This window comes from Pleurodeles waltl, chromosome 1_2 (assembly GCF_031143425.1).
Source record: "Pleurodeles waltl isolate 20211129_DDA chromosome 1_2, aPleWal1.hap1.20221129, whole genome shotgun sequence".
NCBI classification, from domain to species: Eukaryota; Metazoa; Chordata; class Amphibia; order Caudata; family Salamandridae; genus Pleurodeles; species Pleurodeles waltl.
In genome coordinates, this window is record NC_090437.1 from 509,103,018 (window position 1) to 509,127,239 (window position 24,222).

General features: G+C 46.6%; 1 protein-coding gene across 1 annotated transcript in view; it reads left to right on the forward strand.

Annotated features, from left to right (window-relative positions):
* The window catches only part of BDH2 (3-hydroxybutyrate dehydrogenase 2), a 189,014-nt gene that overhangs the window by 43,011 nt on the left and 121,781 nt on the right, over window positions 1-24,222 (forward strand). Inside the window, exon 2 of the mRNA XM_069241530.1 lies at window positions 12,305-12,384. Within this exon, the coding sequence (XP_069097631.1) occupies window positions 12,313-12,384 (72 nt within the window). The 5' untranslated portion in view covers window positions 12,305-12,312. The remainder of the gene's footprint in view (window positions 1-12,304; window positions 12,385-24,222) is intronic.

Below are 24,222 nucleotides of genomic sequence, written 5' to 3' on the forward strand. Positions count from 1 at the left end.
TCCGCAAGATCAGCCACACCCTATGTAACCATCCCAGCTGTGTAGGGATCTGAGAGGTTCCCCAGTGAGTCACTATGTTTTATAGGGCCACCCCAAGGGTTAAGCTGATCTGTCGGCCCCTTAGAGACTTTATTGGGAATGTCAGGGGGTTTGGTAGGCCTAATATGATGTAGGCCGGGAAGCACAGTGGTTGGGTGTTCATGTGGTGAAAGATGTCTTTTAAGATTCCCTCCTAATATGAAGACAGCTTTGGGCAATCCCATAGAATGAGTCAGGGTATCCAGGTCGCCGCAACCCCTCAAACAGAGTGGTGATCGTGAGCGGTCCACTTGATGGACCCGGGCCGGGGTGAGGTAGTAGTAGGTAGCGATCTTCAGTACAGTCTCTGTGCTGGTTGTGCAGAATGCTGTGTGGCACGCCTGGTAATAGATTGCCTCCCATTCCCCGGGTGTCATGGATCTTCCCAACTTTGTCTCCCAACGAGCCTGACTCTGGATTTTGGGTATCTGGACCACCTATTGGAGCAGATCATAGAGCTCTAAAATGGCATGTTTGTCTCTCGTCTTTGTCAACAGCGATCTTTCATATGGTGTGAGAGGTCTACATGTCTTCTTCCTAATCGAGTGATGCGTTACCCTGTGGCGGATGAAGATAGTGCATTCTCTCTGTCTCTGGGAGAGAGTGGGTTCTTCTTAAGTTTTCGAAGGGCAGTATTTCCTCTGCGTCAAACAGATGTCCAATGGAGCGGATGAGGGGGATGTCTAAGAGCGGTAGGCGCCGTGGTCCGAGCCCGGTGTGATATCTGGGTTCCAGACGATGGGTGTCGGGGGGAGGGAAAGGAGAATAAGTTACTTGTTCGAGCTGTTTGATCCCATACTCTCATAGTAGCTCTGGTGATGGGGGATGAGTACAGGCCCCATGGTCTATGGCGGGTGTAGGAAGTTGGCTCTGTCTATAATATCTTAAAGTAAGTGATAGTGTGCACAGAGTCCAAGGGTTCCCCTTAGAGGTAAGATAGTGGCAAAATTAGATAATTCTAATGCTCTATTTTGTGGTAGTGTGGTCGAGCAGTAGGCTTATCAGAGGGTAGTGTTAAGCATTTGTTGTACACACACAGACAATAAATGAGGCACACACACTCAAAGACTTAACTCCAGGCCAATAGTTTTTATAAAGAACAATATATTTTCTTAATTTTATTTTAGAACCACAAGATTAAGATTTGAAGCAAAGACATAAAATGCAAAGTACTCCACATACGTAAGTTAGGAACTTTGAATTAGAGCAGTAACATAAACAGTTTTTGTTAAAATGGTAATAAGCTATTTTAAAATTGCACACAGTGCAAAAATCAACAGTTCCTGGGGGAGGTAAGTAATGGTTAGTTTGTCAGGTAAGTAAGGCACTTACAAGTTCAAGTTCCTGGGCATAGGCAGCCCACCGTTGGGGGTTCAAGGCAACCCCAAAGTCACCGCACCAGCAACACAGGGCCGGTCAGGTGCAGAGGTCAAAGGAAGGGCCAAAACACATAGGCGCCTATGAAGAACAGGGGTGCTCTGGTTCCAGTCTGCCAACAGGTAAGTACCTGCGTCTTCGGAGGGCAGATCAGAGGGGTTTTGTAGAGCACTGGGGGACACACAAGTAGGCACACAAAACACACTCTCAGCGGCACAGGGGCGGCCTGGTGCAGTGTGCAAAGCAGGTGTCGGGTTTGTAATAGAAATCAATGGAGGGACCCGGGGGTCACTCTAGCGGTGCAGCCAGGGCACAGGGGGGCTTCCCGGGCCAGCCACCAACTGGGCTAGGCAGAGGGTCGCCTGATGGTCACTCCTGCACTGAAGTTCGGTTCCTTCTGGTCCTGGGAGCTACGGGTGCAGTGCTTGGTCCAGGCATCGGGCTCCTTGTTGCAGGCAGTCGCAGTCAGGGGGAGCCTCTGGATTCTCTCTCCATGCGTCGCTGCGGAGGTCCAGGGGGGTCGTCTCGGGTTACTCATGAGGTCGCAGTCGCCTGGGAGTCTTCCCTGTAGTGTTGGTTCTCTGGAACTTGAGCCGGGAGCGTCGGGTGCAGAGGGTGAAGTCTCACGTTTCCGTGCTCTATGCAAGACTGCTGGTTTAAGGATGACAGTACTTATGTTTGTAGGCAACTATGCCTATCCTACAACAAGTCGCAGCTGTCGTCCCAACCCTTCCGGCTCACTATCAGCACCTCACCAAAAACCCAAATAGTAAAAGGTGATTTGTGGCAGCCTTTACGCATAGACTGGAGTGCATGACATCTCAGGGAGTGTCGTGGTTAAACGGAGATTACCCCTTTCTCACAGATATATCATGTCTCATACAAACACAGGCAATTATGAAGATGCAGTAAAGTTTAAATGGTTTTTATTTAACACAACTGCAATCTGCGATAGGTTGCATGGGCTAAAATGATTAGGATAATGAACAGTGAAAGAAACAGAATTGTAAAGACGAGTCATTACTACAAAGACCCCCACCATCTTGCAATAACATGAAAAGACATAAAGTGTGTAATCTGTCCTAATACCCTATCATGATAGGCCTAACCTAACTAAAGGAGAGCTGGGTATGTTAAACCTAATCTGCCAGTGCCATGTCCATGAGAGGAGCCCCCAACCCTCGTTACCTTGGAATGAGGTCTCTATCTCAGAAGAACACGAAAACTGATTCAGCGTCAAGACGACGTGCAGCATCGATATCAGCAATGGTAGCGATGCCCTCTGGTCGGAATGCTCCTGATTATCTGGCTGAAGTGTGATGTATTCATACAGATCTACTTGGACCCCTGACGTAGGTGTGTTCCCAAACAATAAATAACGGCATGCTTGGGGTGGTAATTATTATAAACAATTCCCTCGAAAGCGTGAAGAGGGAAAGTCCCTAAATGTGAACACCTACAGTTTGTTTGTCTTTGTCACTTGATTTTGACGCCTTAACGCAGTGGCACTGATAATGTAAATCATAACAAGTGGCCTAACTATAAACAAGTCAGCCATCTTAGAAGAATTAAATAATTTAATGGGTTAAGTCAGAGCAAGCTAAGTAGGTCACTAGTGACAGGGGCACAAGTCTGCAAGCCAATGGCTAAGCTAACTCCTGTTATCCCATTAAAACAAACCAGGATTCACTACAGTGTTGCTCTGAGTGAACAGTGCCGCTGTTCTCGGGAGTTTCTTGATCCTTCGGGTTTCAGGGCAGTCCTTTGAGGCTTCAGACGTCACTGGTCCCTGTTGGATGCGTCGCTGTGCAGTTTTGTTTGAGTCAGGAGACAGGCCAGTAGGGCTGGGGCCAAAGCAGTTGTTGTCTCCATTGTCTCTGCAGGGCTTTCAGGTCAGCAGTCCTTCTTCTTGTTTCAGGTTGCAGGAATCTGATTTCCTGGGTTCTGGGGACCCCCTAAATACAAAATTTAGGGGTGTGTTTAGGTCTGGGGGGGGCAGTACCCAATGGCTACTGTCCTGGAGGGTGGCTACACCCTCTTTGTGCCTCCTCTCTGAGGGGAGGGAGGCACATCCCTAATCCTATTGGGGGAATCCTCCAACCTCAAGATGGAGGATTTCTAAAGGCAGAGGTCACCTCAGCTCAGGGCACCTAAGTGACTGTCCTGACTGGTGGGTGACTCCTCCTTGTTTTTCTCATTATCTCCTTCAGCCTTGCTGCCAAAAGTGGGGGCAGTGGCCGGAGGGGCGGGCATCTCCACTAGCTGGGATACTGTAACAAAAGGCATGAGCCTTTGAGGCTCACCGCCAGGTGTTACAGTTCCTGCAGGGGGAGGTGAGAAGCACCTCCACCCAGTACAGGCTTTGTTCCTGGCCACAGAGTGATAAAAGCACTCTCCCCATGTGGCCAGCAACTCGACTGGTTGTGGGAGGCTGACAGAAACTGGTCATCCTAGCACTAGGAGTCGGACTGGTATTCAGGGGGCATCTCTAAGATGCCCTCTGGGTGTATTTTACAATAAACTCCACACTGGCATAGGTGTGCATTTATTTTGTTGAGAAGTTTGATACCAAACTTCCCAGATTTCAGTGTAGCCATTATGGAACTGTAGAGTTTGTGTTTGACAAACTCCCAGACCATATACTCTTTATGGCTACCCTGCACTTACAATGTCTAAGGTTTTGCTTAGACGCTGTAGGGGAATAGTGCTCATGCACATATGCCCTCACCTGTGGTATAGTGCACCCTGCCTTAGGGCTGTAAGGCCTGCTAGAGGGGTGACTTATCTATGCCACAGGCAGTGAGATGCTGGCATGGCACTCTGAGGGGAGTGCCATGTCGACTTAGTCATTTTCTCCCCATCAGCACACACAAGCTGTGAGGCATTGTGCATGTGCTGAGTGAGGGGTCCGCAGGGTGGCATGAGACATGCTGCAGCCCTTCGAGACGTTCCCTGGCATCAGGGCCCTTGGAACTAGGGGTACCATTTACAAGGGACTTATCTGAGTGCCAGGGCTGTGCCAATTGTGGGAACAAAGGTACAGTTTAGAGAAAGAACACTGGTGCTGGGGCCTGCTCAGCAGGGTCCCAGCACACTTTCAGTCATAACTGGCATCAACAAAAGGCAAAAAGTCAGGGGGTAACCATGATAAGGAGGCATTTCCTTACTGCAACCAGTAGGAATGGGATCCTCCAGAAGGAGGTGCCCGCAATTGCACGGTCCATAAACAGCCAGCGCTTGTCCGAGTCTGGTCTGGACCAATCCACCAGATACCTAAGATGGGTTGCCTTATAGTATTGCCGAACATCTGGGATTTTCAGGCCCCCCCTGTGCGGGGGCTGGTAAGCCAGGAGGCGAGTCATTCTGGGGTTTTTACCCCCTGCAATCCCCCCACCATACGAAGCGGTTGATTTCACCCTGCAACTCCTGGAAGTAGCCGGGATGAGACTTGGCTGGCAGTGCCTGGAATAGAAACAATGTCCTAGGGAGGACCGACATTTTAATTGCGCCTCTTCTGCCAATCCATGAAATGGGGTGGTGTCATCATTTGGCCAGCTCTGCCTTGACGCTTCGAAGGAGAAGCTGGTAATTCATTGTAGCTGATTCTGATACTGTGCTACCTATCTGGATGCCTAGATATGGGATGGAATCAATCTGCAACTGGAATGGCTATTGCTGTGCCAGTATGTTCACCATCTCCCCCGGGAGCGTGAGACTGAGTGCCTGGTACTTTGAAAGATTTATCCGGAAACCCTACACCGTCCCGAAAGCCTCCACCGCCCGCAAAAAAGGCGGGACGGCCTTTAACGGGTCAGCAAGTGCAACCACCAATTCATCTGCATAGAGTGCAGTGGTATATTCTTCTCTGCCACAGATAGCTCCAGTAATCTCTGGGCTGTCCCTCACCCTCTGCGCAAAGGGCTCCATATAAAAAGCAAAAAGTAGAGTGGACAGCGGGCACCCCTGGCTGGTCCTGCGACCCACCAGATAGGGAGTGGATGTCACCCTATTAATTTTGACTGAGGCTCCTGGTTGGCTATATGCTTTCGCAAACCAAGTTCGAAATCAGGGCCCCAGGCCGAAGTGCTCAAACGTGTGTGGAGGTGCGGCCAGTGAACTCTGTCAAACGCCTCCTCAGCATCTATGCTGAGCAGCATTAGCTCCTTCCCCGCTCGCTGAGCCTTGTCCAGTGTGTGTAATATCCGTTTGATGTTGTCTCCACACTGTTGGTATGGGATGAAACCCGCCTGGTGGGGGTCTACCAAACCAGGCGTCAGCGGGTTCAAACACTCCTTTCCAGGCTTAGGGAGTACCACAATAGATGCATCCAGCATAGATGGTGGCATCTCCTCTGGGCCCGTAATGGTGTAAAAAGTTAAGCTAAAATTGGAGCTAGGTTGGTGCAGAATGTTTTGTAAAAGGGTTTGGGAAGCCGTCTGTCCCCGGGGATTTCGAGGCCTCCAATCGGGCTATTGCCGAAATTACATCCTCAATCCTCATTGGGGCTTTGACCGGGGCTGCCTCTAAGGGCGTCAATTTAGTCATGCGGACCTGGTTAAGATATTGCTGTGAGGCGCTCAAGTCAGTCTGTTGAGGAGGGTAAAGTGCCTGATAAAAGCTACGGAAGGCAGATCCCACATAATAGGAGTGGCGTAGTCGGAGGGCTGCGTATTACGCCCTGTCCATGTCCAGCCCCGCAAATTGGGTCCTAGCTGCGCTGAGCTGTCTCCAAACTCTCGGGCCCTGTCCTCTTGTGGATCCTCTCAATTTCCGTCACCTGCTGCTGTAGTTGTGCCCTTTTCTCATGTCGGATTTTGTTATCGGACGCCAATATCGTGATAAATTCCCTTATTACTTACTGCCTTCAGCATGTCCCACTATAGGGAGATTGGTGTGTCAGCTATGTGGTTAAATTCTAGAAAAGTAGCAATAGCTTTAGTTATCTGGGCCACCACCTCCCTCGGCCCGGGGGGGGGGATCATTGAGCATAAGGGATACTGCTGCATGGTCTGACAACGCACAGGGCTCAATATCTACGTCTCTCTCAGCATCTGTTGGATTTCTTTAGGACCCAGAAAAAGGTCAATGCCAGCATAGGTCTTATATGCGTGGGAGTAAAAAGTGTAGTCTCTAGTGGTAGGGTGCCTACCCCTCCAGAGGTCCCTGAGACCCAGTTCCTCCAGCCTCCTCAGACTCCTCGTGGATAGAGCCCCGTCCCACCATATCCAGAAGCTGGCCTGTCCCAGTCCTTGTTTAGAACTGTGTTATAGTCGCCCCCTATGAGCACAAGTCTGTCATGTATAGTCATGACCTCTGCTAGCACCTTGTGGATTAAGCCGTCCTGTCTCTTGTTGGAAGCATAAATAGACATTATAACCAATTGACTGCTCCGGATGTGTACTCTATAGGCCAGCAAGCGACTGTGTATTTCGGCAATCTTGTCTCCCGCCCTCCTTTGAAAGGAGCGCAATACTAAAAGTGCCACCCCCGCCACCTTGGTCTCACGTGAGGAAAAGTATTTTGGGAAAGATCTGGAGCGCATTCTGTGATGGCCCACGGGGATTAATCGAGTCTCCTGCAGGAGGTATAAGTCGGCTCGCGTGTGTTCTAGATAGGAGACGGCTGCACAGCGCTTCATTGGGTTGTTCACCCCCTTGACATTGAGTGATTATTTTAACAGTTGTGTGAGCGGAACGGGTGAAGGATCGCCAGCCAGTATGCACCTATGCATAACCCTTTATCCCCTCCCTCGAATAGATGAGTCTTAGTGGTGCTCCAGTCCCATCCGTGGAACGTATATATCTGTAAGTAAGTTTTGTGCACCCAACTCAACCCCACCAATAAACAAACCACATTCAAACAACATAGTCAGACAATTCCACTGCGGGGAGCTGGGACTGCCTTGCATAGTCCTGAGGATGAACCTAAGTTCCAGGAGTGTCTGGTGTTCATCGGGCGGCCCTCCGTTCCCACCCCCGCCTCTCCTGCGACAGCTGCAGCTGCATGTCTTTTGGGCCTGTGGCCCTCCCCCTTGTCTGCCTTCTTCATGTCCCTGGTGAGGGACTCCAGGACTGCTTTTTTTTCTGATGCCATAGTCTCTTGGTGCTTTCGTGCAAGACTTTTAATGAGCGTAGTTGGTGCAGTTTGCCCTCCCATTGGAAAATTAGACGGAAGGGGTGACCCCAGGAGTAGGGGAACTTCCTTGTCTCTGAGGTGGGAGGTGATTGGGTGAAAGTCTCTCTTTTTTTGTAGGGTGATGACTGCTAGGTCCTGATAAAGGAGCAGTGAGTGGCCCTGGAATTTCAGCAGGTGCTGTTCTCTAGCCATCCGGAGTATGTTTTCTTTCAAGGGGAAGTCATGGATGCAGGCCAGGATGTCCGCCCGTGGTGCGTGAGACCGTGTTGGTGGCTCCACCCTGTGAACTTGTCTATGCGTACCTCCCTGTCCAAGGTCTCCCCTAGTATCTGGCAGATGAGAGCCCCGACGTATGCTAATATGTCCTCCTCTTCGGCCCTGGCTGGTGCTCCCCGGATACCAATGCAGTTCCGTTCTTGATCGGTTCTCCAAGTCCTCGGAGTGGGCCTGAAGTTCGATTTGTTGGTCTTGTAGCCGGATTTTTCCTGCTGGAGTTGCTCAATCTCCTCATCTCTGGTGTTGTGCTCTTCTAGGGTGGCCACTCTGTTGCCAAGCTCCTCCAGCTCCTGTCACACCACCTTCGGGTCCTGTGACAGGTCTCTCTTCACCACCTGTAGATCATCTCTAAGCGATGTGAAGAGGCCTTCAAGGAAGGCCCGTGTGACAGGGGCCTCATTATCCTCTTCCATCTCCTCACCCCTATGCTTCCCTGTTATAGAAGCGTCTTCTTCGACTTTGCCCTCTGCAGGCCTAGTCAGCATGTCCTTAACTGAGCTGTTCTTTTTAGGCTGTGTCGCAGCCATCTCTCGTCGCCCACTCCGTTGGCCTTGTCGGGCTCCACTCTACTCTCCCCTTCTTGGATGGCGCACAGGTCCCACAAGGTCCTGAGCCTGGGGCCCGCATAGGGGGCCCACACGCTTGCTTTGTCTTGTGGAGCCCTCGGGTCTGGGGCCAGGCTAAGAACCCACCCCTGCTATGTCTCTGTGGCCCACTGCACCCAGAGACCCTATCAGCCTCTCCCTGCAGGCCTCACTGGTCTCTGCCCAGCTCCTCTCTTCTTGATGAGCGTGTAGGCCTCGGCACCCAGTCCAGGGCCCGACCCTTCCTCGCAGGTAGAGGCCCCAGTTGGGTCTTCTCAGGCCACTCCTCTGCTCCTCAAGGGTCGGCCATCCGCTGCCCTCTCCTGCTCATTCTGACCTGGGAGCCCCCCTCTTCTACTGCATCCGGGGCCACCGCTCACCACCCTCACTCACTGAGCGGGTGGGGGGGCCCAGCAGCAGTCCGACCCCGTCCGCAGGTCCTTTTGGAGGCCCCTGGTTGCCCTGCCAACCTCAGTGCCCCGCCTGGCGCATCGTCCCCCTGGGGGCCGGGCATACATGCTCCTCTGTCTGCGGGCAGTCGCCTCTCTCCGGTTCCTTATGGAGCTTCCCAGCAGGACCGGACCTGCTCGAAGGCGCAGTTGTCCGCCATCTTGGCCCCACACTGAAACCCCCTTTTAGGGCTATTTAGGGACTTGCATGTAAACCTGACAGCACCCGTTTACATTTAGTATACAAACAATGAATTATGAATTTATTTAAGGACTCCCTCGCTGGTGGGTCCCCAGCTTTGATGTGCAAGACTCCAATAGGACTCCTCTGCATCGTTTACTTTCAATTCTGGCCACTGGAATCGCAACTGGACTCTTCAGGAACTGAGAAGACTGCAACTCCCGAGACAAACTCGCAAGACCTATCGCCTTGCAATATTGTTTCTACAGCTCCTTCCAGCAACTGTAACGTGTCCCCAGCTGTGCATTCTCTGGGGTTGATGAGACTTTCAGCCTGCATCAAAAAGCAGGAAGGAATCTCCCTTGGAGTGAAGGAGTCACTCCCCTGCATCTGCAGGCACCTACAGCAACGAAGTCCGGCTGTGTGGATCTGCTGTCCTCTGGAACTGCATGGATCCTGCATCACAGTTGGTGGTCTGCAGTGGTCCCCTAGTTCCTCTGTGCCCACTGTCCAACTTGGGAGACGGTAAGCCCTTGCCTCTCCTTGCAGTACAGCAGCCCTGTGCACCGTAACTCTTGCAGCTACCAAGGCTTGTTGTCTCCTGCTCCAAGCGATTAATTCAGGCTCCAAGTAGCCCTGCCCTCAGCACTTCATCCTGCCAAGCACAGTCTCCTTTCTGCTGCTCCAGCGATGTGGGACTCCTCTTCCTGTGTGCTGATTGAGCCTCACTGCGACTTAGGGGCCTGCTGCCAGTGGGTTGCCTGTTGGGGCTGCGACTGCTTCTGCTGACTCTCCTGACTGCTGAGGTTCACCCCGGAGTCCCCTCCTAGGGTCGAGTCTCCTGGAACTTTAGCCTTGCAACTCTTCTTTTGCTTCTCTTGCATCTGCCAAGGCTTTTTGGTGGTTCTCCCACACCACTGACCATCTGCGACCCAATGATGGACATGGGACACCATCTGCACTGCTACAAGGACTCCTCTTCAGCTCCTGGGCTCCACAGCCGATCTTCTTCCCCCGTTTACCCGTATCTTCATCCACAGAAGGGTGGGTAGTAGCTCCTGCCCCACTTGATACTCTATCGTGGACTGGACTCTTTCCCCTTTTTTTTTTTTGCAGTTCCTTATCTACCGGAATCCACCTTTTGGTTTCTTCTAGTCTGGTCCTGTTCTTGCACAATCCTTTTTCTTAGTCCTTTGGAAGACCAAGTAATTACCTCTGCTCTCCTGGTCACTGGTGGTCACTCACTTACTCTCTTCTTGGGGTTCCTACTTCTTCCAGCTCCCCTCTAACAACTCCAAATCCTTGGGTGGGGGACTTCACTTTGCATTCCAGTTTTTAAGTATAAGGTTAGGGTCTTCACTATTTTCTACAATTCTTGTCAATGCTTGTTGTTTGTATGCTATTTTCTGATCACTATTATGTGTATGTGTAAATATATATATATATATATATATATATATATATATATATATATATAGTGTGTACTTACCTCCATTTCGGGAGACTGCCTATAAGTAATCTAGTTTTGTGTTACTATAATAAAGTACCTTCATTTTTGTAATACTGTGTGATTATTCATGTGTGATAAGTTGCTGTGTGACTATTGTGGTATTGCCTAAGCTTTGCATGTCTACTAGGTTTTGGTTGCTCATCCACAGCTACCTCTAGAGAGTCCTGGCTTTCTGGACACTGCCTACATTCACAATTAGGGGTCGCCTGGACCTGGTATAAGGTGCCATCACCATAGGTGTCCACCACACACCAGGCCAGCTTCCTACATTTTTGCTCCCAATTTATTATGTAATAAAAATGAGCACTCTGTAAATTATGCCTGTTCTGGTACCGAGTTGGCCTCAGGGCATGGGATGGAGACACCCAGTTCTGGGGAAGTTGGGAGTTGCTTACCAAAGGCGGCAGGGCCTTTGAAGTCCCTGACCTTGGTACGCAGATCTGCTAGCCGTTCTGCTGGAGTAGGTGACAGTACCTTACTCCAGGGGAGGCTTTGTTTCTGACCTCTGATAGCGATGGGTGTCACCTTCAGGGGTCAGAAACCTGTTGTAGTGGCAAGCTGGTTGAGACCAGTCAGCCAACACTCTCAGAGACTAGTGTAGTTCAGAGAGCACCTCCAGGTGCATGTCATAGTAAATCCGAGGCTGGCATCAGCCTGGGTTTATTAAAGCAAGGTATTTGATAACAAACACCAGAGGTTTCAGCGAAACCAATATGTAGCTGAGTAACTCGTGGTGATGAGTGTCCAGCACATACCTTAAGATGGCTTCCTTGCTCACTTGTAGTGCTCAGCAATGGGGCTCTGCATCACAGAATCTTATCAGCTCAAGCAGATAGGATAACACATCAAATATAATGCACCCTGCCTTAGGGCTCCAGGACCTGCTGTAGGGGTGAGATACATGTACTTAGAAGCATTGACCGGGGCATTGCACACAATGTTCCATGTTGTATTTTCACCTGGCTTGTACCAGGACACGCAGACTGCAAGGACACCTGTGTTCATCTTGTTTTGGGGGGTCCCTGAGAGCGGCACAATGGATGCTACAGCCCTTAGTGGCCCTCTCCACAACCCAGGCCCTTGGTACAAGGGCCATCCTCTACTAGGAACTTACAAGTGTAGAGGAGTGAGTGCCAATTGAACACATCGTTACCTGTTTTTAGGGAAAGAGCTCTGGCACTGGGGATCTGTTTAGCAGGGACTTTTTAGTGGAGGTGACACCCAAATGGGGAATGTTCCTACACTGTGGTCTTGTAGCAATATAAAAAGACCCCCCTGTTGTTTTATTTAGGATTCTTTGTTCTGTTGTATGTTTAGGATGGGAGGATGTATCCTAAATATTTTCCCTATCTTCCCCTATAGCATTAGAGCGACTCTGATCTGTTTTGCTTTTCGTGTTATATTGGTTTTATTTAATTAATACATAATTGTTAAGTTTTCAACTAAAACTCAATAGTTCAGTAACTAAGTAAATCAAAGGACTGCCTGGATGTGTTGCTGTCCTTGGTGGAATTGTGAACTCTCCAATGTTTAACTTGGTTTGTTTTTCTATTGTTATCATGAATTTGTTTGTTTAGTCATTCTGCAGTATGAAGGTGTTTCTGTTGACATAGTTGTGTGATGAAATATTGTTTTTCCTCCTTTTTTATGTTTACCAGCTGCGATTAAGATTGCAATGTTTTCAGATCTTACAGTCAGGTTTTGTCTCTTGAAGGTTACAGCATGGGTCGACTGGATGGGAAGATCATTGTGCTGTCTGCTGCAGCTCAGGGAATAGGTCGAGCAACTGCAATAGTAAGTCTAAAGAGGCAGTGGGAAGCAAGGATGCTTTGGATACATCTCTCCAGAAGGTAGATTACTCTTGTCCTGTTACATCACCTGTGCCATCTACAACTCATTTTCCTGGCAGCCACACCCTGTTGCCATAACCAGAGCCTGCAACAACTACATTCAAGCCTACCCAGTTGGTTTGGGGGAAACCTATTACTGTGGGAGAGGAAACAGTAACATCTAAACAAAGGAACACTGTCAACATAAATTTGAAAAAACATACACTGTCAATGGCCCAGAGAAAAGAAAGACCAATATCAAATACTCCTGCACTGGGACAGGTGAAAGCTTTAGCACCGATACTGCCATGCACAACGTCACTCTGAGTAAATGTGACTCATACATTGGCAATCCACCAATACATCTCTGCTCTCTAGTAAACATGTACATTGATGCAACGGATGCAGAGAGTCATTGAAATTAGAAAAGAGAAATAAGGATGTTGAGATAAGGAGAGCTGTTGATCATGACTTCGCAGGCAAAATCAGTGGGTCATTTCATCATGGTCGCTACGTTGGGAGTCCATATATTGTTAGTACCTTTAGATAGCAAACTTTGCAAATGCGTTTATAATTTTATTTTATATATATATATATATATATATATATATATATATATATATATATATATATATATATATATATATATAGTATATGACAAAAAATCAAAACATCATCTAAAAAAAAAAAAAGTATAAGTGGTTATTATTGGCTGTGGTCATACCTCCTCAAAGTATGTTTAAAAAATCTTCAGAAATTCACTAAAAAAAACACAGTTAAAGTGCAGTTATCATTTAACTGCTTTCACTGAAAAACCTCCTGAAATTTGCTAGCAATGGATAGGACCACAGTCCATGTCTTGCATATCAGCCATTCAAACCATACCTCACACACAAAAGACCCCACTTCCAGTGCATCATATGCAATAACAGATGTTTCAAATAATTTTACAGATATGATTACATATCACCTTACTTTTACCACTTTGAAAGAGATGTCAGTGTAGTATTTTTTATTGTTTATTGGTTGTGTGTTATTTAACTGCATTATAGTTTCTAGATTTATTAATTGGTCTAAATATTGCGAGGTTCTGGATTTGGTGTGTGAGTTAAGGTTTACATGGTTGGTGTGTGAATTACGGATTGAAATCCTTACTATAAACTGTGAATTTCTAATTTTTAAGCTCTGTGTACATAAATTTATTATTGTATTTTTTATTAAGTTGTGTTATTTTTTTTTTCACTTTAAAATCTATTTTAGTATACTTGCATACATTTTTTAATTTAACTTTGAAGAATGTTATTTAAATGTACTTATAATGGAGGTAAATCCCTCCTTCCCCCTCTTTTTTTAAAATTATCTCTATATCTCACTTGACAGGTCTGCTGAGTTTTACAAATAAAACTAGATCAGTATCCTTATCATGTACAACAGTGGGTACTTTATCCCTTATAATACATGGTCATACCGTACTCTTTCGCACAACCTGTTTAAATCCATGGTACGTGGCTCTTTCCTATCAAAGAACAAATATGTTTGCAAACATGAAGAATAAAATAGGATCTTTGGTACAGAATTAAGCACATCAAAAACACTGCACTATTTGCTGAAAGAAGATATTCGAATCAGTTTCATACATATCGGTTTATTAGAAGGAAAAAAATGCAGTAGGTCAGAATGTGTAGAACATACAGAAAGATTCTAACTTTTTTATAACTACCTAAGGAGTGCAAAAAATAAACATGTTGCTGCAAATAACTTATTTCTGGTTGTCACTGTAGCGCTAGAACAATAGAGCAGAAGAAAGAAAACCCATGTTTCATTTTCGTTCGATAAACAGCAACTTTAATTATGCTCCCTGACCTGAAGGATCTTTCCCCTCAGCTGCTGCCTCTGGCTGAAGGCATTGTGGTGTCAGAATTGAACTGTAAAAAGTAGTTTCAGTTTAGTTCTGACGTCATTTATGTAAAACAGGCACCTAGGTGCCTCACAATTCGCCTTTTAAGAAATGAGTGATGGTTTTTTTTATACAAGAATTGCAGAATCACATGAATTGTATATACACACACACACCCAGGCTGCACTGAAGCCTGTAGAGGACCTGGGGACCCCATCCCCAGGTGGGCCACAATTTACTGGATGGGGAGAGGGGCTGCATAGACCCCTTCCCAGAGCCATACATGTTCCTGGAGACCCCATCACCCAGGGCCAGCTCCGGTGGGATGTCCCGGTGTCCCTAACCCACGAGACACTGTCCTTTCCCTGCCCAAGAGTGCGTGCAAGGAAACACTATTGTTCTCCTGTCAGGCGGGAGCATAAAACTTTGCTCCTGGCCCTGCTCTCAGGCAGGCAAGAGCACTGAATCACTATAATGCCAGGTCCCACTGCACCCGCAATGGATGCAGGCTGGGCCGAGGGGGCCCTGGCCTCACCACCTGCTGTCCATATTGAGGAAGCAGCTGTGGCGAGTGTATCGGGCACCCCTTAAACAGAAAAAAAAGCTGACTCCTGCGTGGCCCCGAAAAATTGAGCCGCTTCCAGGGAGCCTGTGGGGCTAGAATATTTTGAAAGCATCTCGTAGACTGGATCTTTTGCGGTTCAGCTAGGAATGCAGCACCCTCCAAGGAAATTTTCTATGGCTGTTTTTTATGTGGCCACAAAAGCTATAAAAAAAGACATAGGGGGTCATTCTGACCCTGGCGGCCGGTGAACGCCAGGGTCACCTACCACGGGAGCACCGCCAACAGGCTGGCGGTGCTCCCGAGGGCATTCTGACCGCGGCGGTTCAGCCGCGGCCAGAAAGGGTAAACCGGCGGTCTCCCGCCAGTTTACCACTGCCCTTGTGAATCCTCCATGGCTGCGGAGCGCGCTCCGCAGCCATGGGGATTCTGACACCCCCTACCGCCATCCTGTTCCTGGCGGGTCTCCCGCCAGGAACAGGATGGCGGTAGGGGGTGCCGCGGGGCCCCTGCAGTGCCCATGCCCATGGCATGGGCACTGCAGGGGCCCCCGTAAGAGGGCCCCGCAAAGTATTTCAGTGTCTGCTAAGCAGACACTGAAATACGCGACGGGTGCAACTGCACCCGTCGCACCCCTGCAACTACGCCGGCTCAATTCTGAGCCGGCGTCCTCGTTGCAGGGGCATTTCCTCTGGGCCGGCGGGCGCTCTTTTGGAGAGCGCCCGCCGGCCCAGAGGAAATGTCTGAATGGCCGGTGCGGTCATTCAGCGGCGGTACCTTGGCGGACGGCCTCCGCCGTCCGCCAAGGTCAAAATGACCCCCATAATGTGGGTGTTTTTATGATTGCATTTTTTGGCTAAAGAATGTTGAAAGAAAGATTTAGAGATTTGTGTTTTTTCGTCTTTTTTTTTTTTATTAAAAAAAATGTCTCTGTTTTCATATTATTTTAACCCACAAAATGTAACAATAAAACCCATGTAGAAAGGAAGTCACAGATGTATTTTCATACAATTTTAGTAAAAACAAATTAAGTAGTCACTATTAATAAATATTGAATTGTGTGTATCATTGAACTATACATGTGTTTAAAATTATTGGTGCTTTTTGGAGAAAGATGACAGATCTGCTCTGTGTATAGGGCAGTTCGTTGGTGGAGTGGGTGGGTTTCGCTGTCTTTCAAACGTGGCGGCCTGCAGTGCAAGGTTAACTGTAACTTGCGCCCCCACCATGCACAGTGTTATCATCAATGATGTCATTTCAGATGTTGCAGTGATATTATCAATGATGTCATAGAAGAAGTCATGATTAATGTAATATGTGAAGGAATAATGCATGGCAAGGGTGTGAGTTATAGTTACCTTAGGGCATGAGTTAGAGGTTCTTGAGATAAGTATAACTGATGGTTGTGTTAGTTTAAAACAGTATTTTTTAGCTACCGTTTTCACCTAACTAGTAAGTCCCTTAAACCTTTTTTTGTTATGATTTTCTTAATTTTCTTTTCATTTCAAAATAAAATTCCCTTTAACCTTTTTTTTCTTGCTTTAAATTATTTTTGCTCTACCCTTGTTTATTTTTCTTGAAAATGTCCTAATATTACTATGATGATTCGGTTATTATTAATAATACACATTGTTAATGGAACTTTTTTTAATGTAATCTACATTTTAAATGTATGTGATCTTTCTTTATCTTTATGTACATAAACATACTTAAACACACTTTTGGAAAAGGTTATGAAAATGTAAAATATTTTTAATTTACTTACTAATACTTATTAGAACTTTACAGGCATAACCATGATCTGCAACAGTCCCTTTACATTCAGTAAAATTGTGCTTGTCTCTCCTCTGTTAAAGAAGGACACTCTTGACCCCAAGATTCCTGAAAGCTATCATCCAATCTCTCTTCTACGATTTTTTACCAAGATTTTGGAAAGCTGGGTAAATACCCTTGTATCTCATTCTACTGAAGAAAATAATGTGCTCAGTGGTTTCAGGTCCCCACTTAGTACAGAGACAGTGCTAACAGCTGCTGCTAACCATATTAATATGATCTTGGATTAAGGGAATTCTGCAGCTCTTGTTCTTTTAGACTTGGCAGCTGCGTTGAACACTGTCCCACATTGTATTTTGTTAACAAAACTTAGATCAATTAGTATTCACTGCAGTGTTGTTAAATGATTTCAGTGATTCTTGCAGAACAGAACTCTTGCTATTCAACAAGCCTCATTTCACTCCATCTTTAAAAATCTTTATTGTGGAGTCTCACACTCTTCAATGTTTGTTGCTTCCCTGGCTCATATTGCCACCTTTGGGTTTCCGTTTTATGGTTATGCGGACAAACCTCAAATAATATGATTGAAGAAAATCTTAACGATTTGCAAGATCAGTTTAAAGAATGTCTTGTGTAAGTGGCCAATTAGATGAATGCCACTTCCCTCCGTATGAACTCAAATAAAACAGTGTTTGGCAATCTTTCTTGCTGGTCCCCTTCTTGGTGACCCCAGGAACTTTTCCAGACTCGACTACCACTGTCTGCAATTTAGGAGGCATTGTCACACTAAATTATCATTTGAGCATCAGGTATAAAAGCATATGTCCACGTTTCCTGCTCATGGAGTAGTTAAAAAAGATTCTCTCATTTATCCCACATACTTCCAGACAGCTGTTGGTTCAAGAATATATAATTGTCAGGCTAGACTTCGGTACCACACTATATATCAGTCTTTCAGGTCATTTTATACAGAGATTGCAGTTAATCCAGAATGCTGCTGCCAGACTTATATTGGGTCTCTGTAAACCTGGAAGCATTTCTGTGCCCCTGAGGAAGCTCCATTTGCTACCTGTGCAGAAAAGATGCATTTTAAAGGACTTATGCCTTTGTCATAATGCCTTTGTCATAATGCCTTTGTCATAATACCTTCATCATAATGCCTTCTTCGCCTCTCAGCATATGAAATATGTCTACATTGTTTACAAAGTACATTCCTCCTAGACTGTTATGTTCAGCCTTGCTTAATGTGATGATTGTACTGAAGTTTTGCAAGGCAAGACTTGGGGGGCATGCCTTCCCAGTAGTCATAGCTCGAGTATTGGACAACGTACCCACAGAACTATGGTCCAAGCTAAATCTGTTAAAATTTCTCAAGGCATTAACAACATATTTCGCATGCGTAACAAACTAAAGTAACTCCCACTGTAAACGTTGCAATACTTATTTGCAATTTAATAACTCCCAGTGTAATTCTTGCGCAGGAATGATTTGCGGTGTACTGCATACGAAATAAAAGAATCGTGCTACAAGGAGACATTGGACAAAGTGATTACATTGTGAGAAGATTACAGAAACACTGGGCCGTGGATTACATTTAAGACACTTACATTGGTGTTAGTGAGCAGGTTGACCCATACACTGCGATAAAAAGTTCCCTTGCTGGGACAGAGGTGCACTGAGGCTGGGACAAACTTGTGGCTAAGTAATGGGGTGATATGGTTACTAGTACATGTAGCATAAGCAATCTACTGGCACAGAGTTGCCGCAGGGTAGCATCCTCCCTAGGCTGTGTATATGAGTATACACTAGTGTTATGCGGTGCTGTGTCCATTCTTACGTGTTCTCCCCTTAGTTACAACAGGGTTTGAAGGGAGATGTTTCATGGGTAATGTGTGAGGTCTTGGAGAGTGGGTTTCTTCTTTACATTCGTTATTACTAAGCATACCTATAGGGGATCAATGTAAATTGTAATCGCACTTTTGTAATTACTCAAGTCTATTTTAAAGTCTGCTAAGCATGGTTACTTGTGGCGCAGACATAGTGGATTAATATAATTGAAAAATATTACAGCTGCTTATCGTAGCCGTGTACAACCCAACACAGGGAGCATGTTAAGTCAATGCTGTACAGTTCGTGGCTACTTTATCCATTCCCTTTCTTGGCACTTAAAGGAATATTTCGGTTGCCAACCCTTCTGTTCCGTTGTATTGTTTCTGTTGCATAAAAGGTAAATTAGTTTTAGCTTTCAGCTTTATTTACAAAATGTGCTGTCAAGGAAGGGGTACATTAGGGTCTGCCTTATGGGTTATGTGGTAATGTTCCTGAATGTGTATTTTGAGCACCCTAATGGTGCTGTCTAAATAATCTCAATAACCTGGACATATAAGTCATACCACGCGGGTGATGCAGCTAAGGAATTTCTTATTAGTAAACAATTTGGAGTTTCTGTATGTGACATGGTCTTCTTACTTTCTCATAGTTTTCATATGCAACAAATGTGTGACGGATAGAAGCCTCTTAGGTTGGCAAGCTTAATTTCTCTTATGTCTTACTGTGAAATCGACTGTGTAGAAAAGTGCCTCTTTTTACATGGTCACCCCTCCCCCCCCCCAACGTTTTGCCTGGTTTCTGGTGCAATGTGGACTGAAAGTGCACTGGGTCCCTGCTAAACAGGTCCCCAGTCCCAGATCTCTTTTCCCCAAAGCTGCATAGTCGTTTTTCCCATTTACCAAAGCTTTTAGCTACCTCTAGAAGTCCCTTGTAAATGGTACACCTGGTACCTAGGGCATGTGGTACTAAAGAGAGGCCTCTGAGGGCTGCAGCACAAGTTGTGCCACCCCCAGGGACCCTCTCACTAAGTGCACACAGTGCTGCTTTTGCAGGCTGCGTGACTTGGTGCAGAACTAAAATGAAAATATGACATGGCACACAGCCTATGTGACTGTCCCCTTTACACTGAATGCAATATATGTAAGTCACTCCTCTAGCAGATCTTTCAGCCCTAAAGGCAGTGTGCATTACATTAAATGTGAGGACATACCTGCATGAGGAGATATGCCCCTGCTATGTCTTTGTCAATTTCCAGACATAGTAAGTGGACAGGGAAGCCATTTTAAGTACATATGCTGGACACTGGTAATTACGGCTTCCCCAGCTACATGATGGCTTCACTGAAAATAGGGATGTTTGGAATCAAACATCTTGTATTCATAAACCCTCACTGAATCTAGTGATGGATTTATTAATACATGAACTCATAGGACCCTCAGAGGTGCCCCCTCAAAACCTACCAACTCCTAGCTAAGACACTGACTGGTCAAAACAATGCAGCCACCTTGGACAGAGTTCAGGACCCCTGAGGTAAGAGCCAATGCTCTTGAGGGCTCAGAACAAAAGCCTCTGGACAGAGGTGTAACCACCTCTTCCATCCAGGATGGACATTCCAGGGCTAGGTGCTTCAAAGGCTTTGCCTCCTTTGTAAGGCGACCCAGGTCTCTCCAGTTGGTGGAGATGACCAACCCCCCCTAAATCTACCAGTGGCTCACATGACGACATGGAGATGCTGGGTGGGAACATCCAACTTCAGGAAGTACAGGCTGCAATTAAACATATGGCATGTGGGAGGGCCCCTGGCCCGAATGGGCTGCCAGTCAGATTTTATGCTGCATAGCCTGAGGCCCTTGCTCCATGTTTTGTTGCCCTCTATGCTGCGGCCTGAGACTCGAGTCGACTGCCTGCCACTACTGGCGAGGCCCTGATGGTCCTGCAATTAAAACAAGGTCGCCCATACCAAGATAAAGGCATATCGCCTCTTATCGATGCTTAACATGCATTATAAAATACTTAGCAGGATATTAACGACTCACCTACTTCCACTGATGCCCAGGCTGATCCATTCAGATCAATCTGGGTTTGTCCATGAGCGCAATACATTGCATAACATCTGTAGACTTCTGGCAATTGGTAATGCGAAACTGGCAGAGAAGCACAAAGCAGCGATGGTGATGATTGATAACAAAAAGGCATTTGATAACCTCCGCTCTGATTTTCTCTACCACGTCGTAACCAAAATGGGATTGGGCGTGGGTTTGTCCAGTGGACCAGGCTCCCGTACTCAGCACCCATGACCCATCCCTATGAGGTAGGGAGGGGGACGTGACTATTTGCCATTGCAGTTGAACTGCTGGCTAGTAGTGCGTGGTCTGGTGGGGCTTATAGGTGATTGGACGTACAGGGCATCTTGCACTATTCTGCCCTTTATGCAGACAGTATGTTTATATTTCTGTGGGATGTAACTAAGGACCTAGCACATGCGATCACTCTCCCTAGCACGCTTCAGACAGGCCTCTGGCATGCACATCAGTTAAGAAAAATCCAACTTGTTTCAATTGAGTAGGACTGCGCCCCACCCACATGACCTACACGGACTGACCTGGGAGGGAACTTGTCTATCATACCTTGGAGTTCGGACATACCGTGACCCTTCTGGCCTCTTAGAGAGTAGTATAGGTACGGCTGTTAGGAGCATTCAAGCTAACATCGACTTTTGGAAACCCCTGCCCCTATTGGTTGCGGACCGCATTGTGGTGGCAAAGATGGTCGCACTTCCCCTGTTGTATTTTTTTTCTACGTTGCCCCTCATTATTCCCTGGAGGGTCTTCAATGAAATAGACTCCTTGTTGACCCAACTCATTTGAAGGTCTGGTAGGCATAGGGTAGCATGGCCAAACTGCAGCACTTCATGGAGGAGGGAGAATTAGCTGCCCCAGACTTTGAGGCATACTACCTGGCTGTGCAGTTACAATGGTTTACTCAGTGGATCTATACCAGTGCACGACATGGGAAGCTGTAGTGGGATTGTTACATGTCACCCCCGTTCTATATCAGAGTCTCATGAACCCGAGGAGGCCTTTCCGGGAGGGCTCCACTGCACTGCAGGACATCCAACATTGCTGGTGCCACTCCCTCCAACGTGCATATACCAAAAAACCATATGCGGAGGATATCCCACTGCGGGGACTGGAGTGTTTCACCTGGGAGCCATGCTGCTGGGTTTAGCAGAATGGGCTGCCTATGTGGTGCACAGAATCGGAGACCTATTTCGAGGTGGGGGAACTCTTTACATTTGATGATTTATCATTGTTCTCTGATTTTCCTAGGGGTCAATTTCTATTACATAGGATGATTACTGCCTTGATGCGTGTCCACTGGGGGCGTATGCATATCAGACCCCCTCCACCGACCCCACCTCATAGGCGCTGTCAAATACTATGTACCATATTGGGCTGCGTTAAAGCAGTATCATGCATCTGTTGAGCTTTGTGCCACAATATCACTACACCCCTGGTAGGACTGGGAGAAAAATGAGAGGAAGACCTAACATTTGCAGTCACTGAAGCGGAATGGGCCAAGATCCTTGCTTGCAACTATACTGTGTCCAGAAACACCAGATTTAAATGGATTTGTTTTTGTTACTCAGGGTGTACCTCACCCAGGGCTGAATTGTTAGACAATTATTCCAGACTCCTGAGGCGGACTGTCCTCAATGTGGGTGGGGGGCGAGATGTTACATATGGTGTGGTCCTGCCCCTTGTTGGTGGACTATTGGAGAGACATAGTAGATTTTATAGTCACTCAGAGGTCCATACCTTTAATGCCCCTGACATGCCATTATTACGAGGATACCGCAGACCTGCCTGATGCAAGATCACAACGCGGTTTGTTGATTTAGTTTTGGTGCTGCCCAAACGGGAGATCACCATGCACTGGAAAGCCACGAGGGGTCATAGACTGAAGAAATGGAAGGAGGAACTCCTTCGATGGGTAGGATATGAGAGTGTAGTGTTGCTCAGAGAGACGAGAAAGGGCAGAGGTTCAATAGACCTTGCCCGAGCTTGGGATCAACTAGGGAACCTGAGATGGATACCACCGTTAGCTCATCAGGGTTGCCTGCTGCAACACTTGAGGATAGACCATAGGAACATTTTCCTTTTACATGGGAGGATAGGGAGCTTACTGATTGCGAGCTGGATTTGTTGGCTTCAGGGGTGGAGGGGCGCTACACATATTCTGAGACTAGAGCATGGAGGGCTGGTAGGGGGAATGGGTGTCGGGGAGTTAATGTTTGGGCCTAGTTGGGTTGCTCTACATTACTTTTCTCAAATACTGTTTCTCTTTTTTACATGTGGCAGATACTAACTCTACAGTGGCATTGACTACATGTGGTGTCACTGTTGTATCTGGAGGGACCCATCGGGGTTATGTTTGTACTCTTGGAAATGTCTATAATTTTTTTTTTTTTAAACAAATAACATATTTCTGTGACCTTTGTTAGATCTTATAAAGCCACCAATTAAAAAGGCAAATATTTGGCTGCACTGTTAGAAACATCTTCCTGCCCGCAAAAAGGATCAGTGAGTCAGACGCTCACTATTGCGTCTTGGGGGTCACGAGTCTGAAACCCAGCGAGGCCCTTTTAGCTTTCCACCCTTGACATGTTGGTAGATTGAGGGCTATGAAACTGGGTAATAGTAACAGCTGCTATTAAGAACGCGCATAGACGGCAAAACTATGTCATGAAGTGCAGTTGTTAATATTTTCATTAATGCTTCTTGTGTTTTTTTGTGATCAGCGGGGCCTGGGTAACTCTGACGGCCTGCCTAAACCTGCACTTTACCCAGGGTGCCGCCAACCTACCAGCTTGGAACTGCAAGTGCTGGAAAACTATTAGATGGACAACGAGACAAACTTCTGTCTGATATTCTAGAAACTATCATTTAATCACATTTGTTACAATGATATTGGAAACTGTATCCACGTTACCTATAAGGTAAATCTTGTTTACTTGACAGAAGAGACATACTCGTATGAAAAAGTTCAGGGTTTACACCTTACCAAAAAAAAAAATATATATATATAAAGAATTGCACTGGACTAACCAAATTTGGTGCCCTTCCTCATCATTTTCCCCTCTGCTCTCCTCTGTCTCCCCTCTAAGGACTATAAATAGAAGGAGGTACTTGGTAGGTGAATAATGCACTAACCAAACCATGTTCTACTATTTAATTGTCTTCACAATGGTCGCAAAAGACATGGTGGCTATGCATGTTTAACACTGCGCAGAATACTCTGGCGCAAAATGTTAAATATTGTACACCAGTGGTTCCCAACCTTTTGACTTCAGACCCCACTTTATCATTACTGGAACCTGGGGACCCCCATTGAATCATTATGGGAATCCGGGAACCCCCTCCACTGAGTCATTACTGAAACTGAGACCTAATCTGTTAATATTATTTCATTTTCTAAGCAGTCGCGGACCCCAGGTAGAGGCTTTGCGGACCCCCGAGGGGTCCCTGGACCACAGGTTGGGAACCACTGTTGTACACTGTATCTTTAATGTTTGTACTTAACAATGTTCCAAACAGAAAAGCAATAAACAGAGTTAAACAAAAAATGTGAGGAGGTACTTGGGAGGGAGCAACCAGTAATGCGGCGTATGGAGATAAAAGAGCAAGCACTGGCGCCCTAGAACAAAAAATAATTATTACAAGACGTTTTGTAGGTAAGCT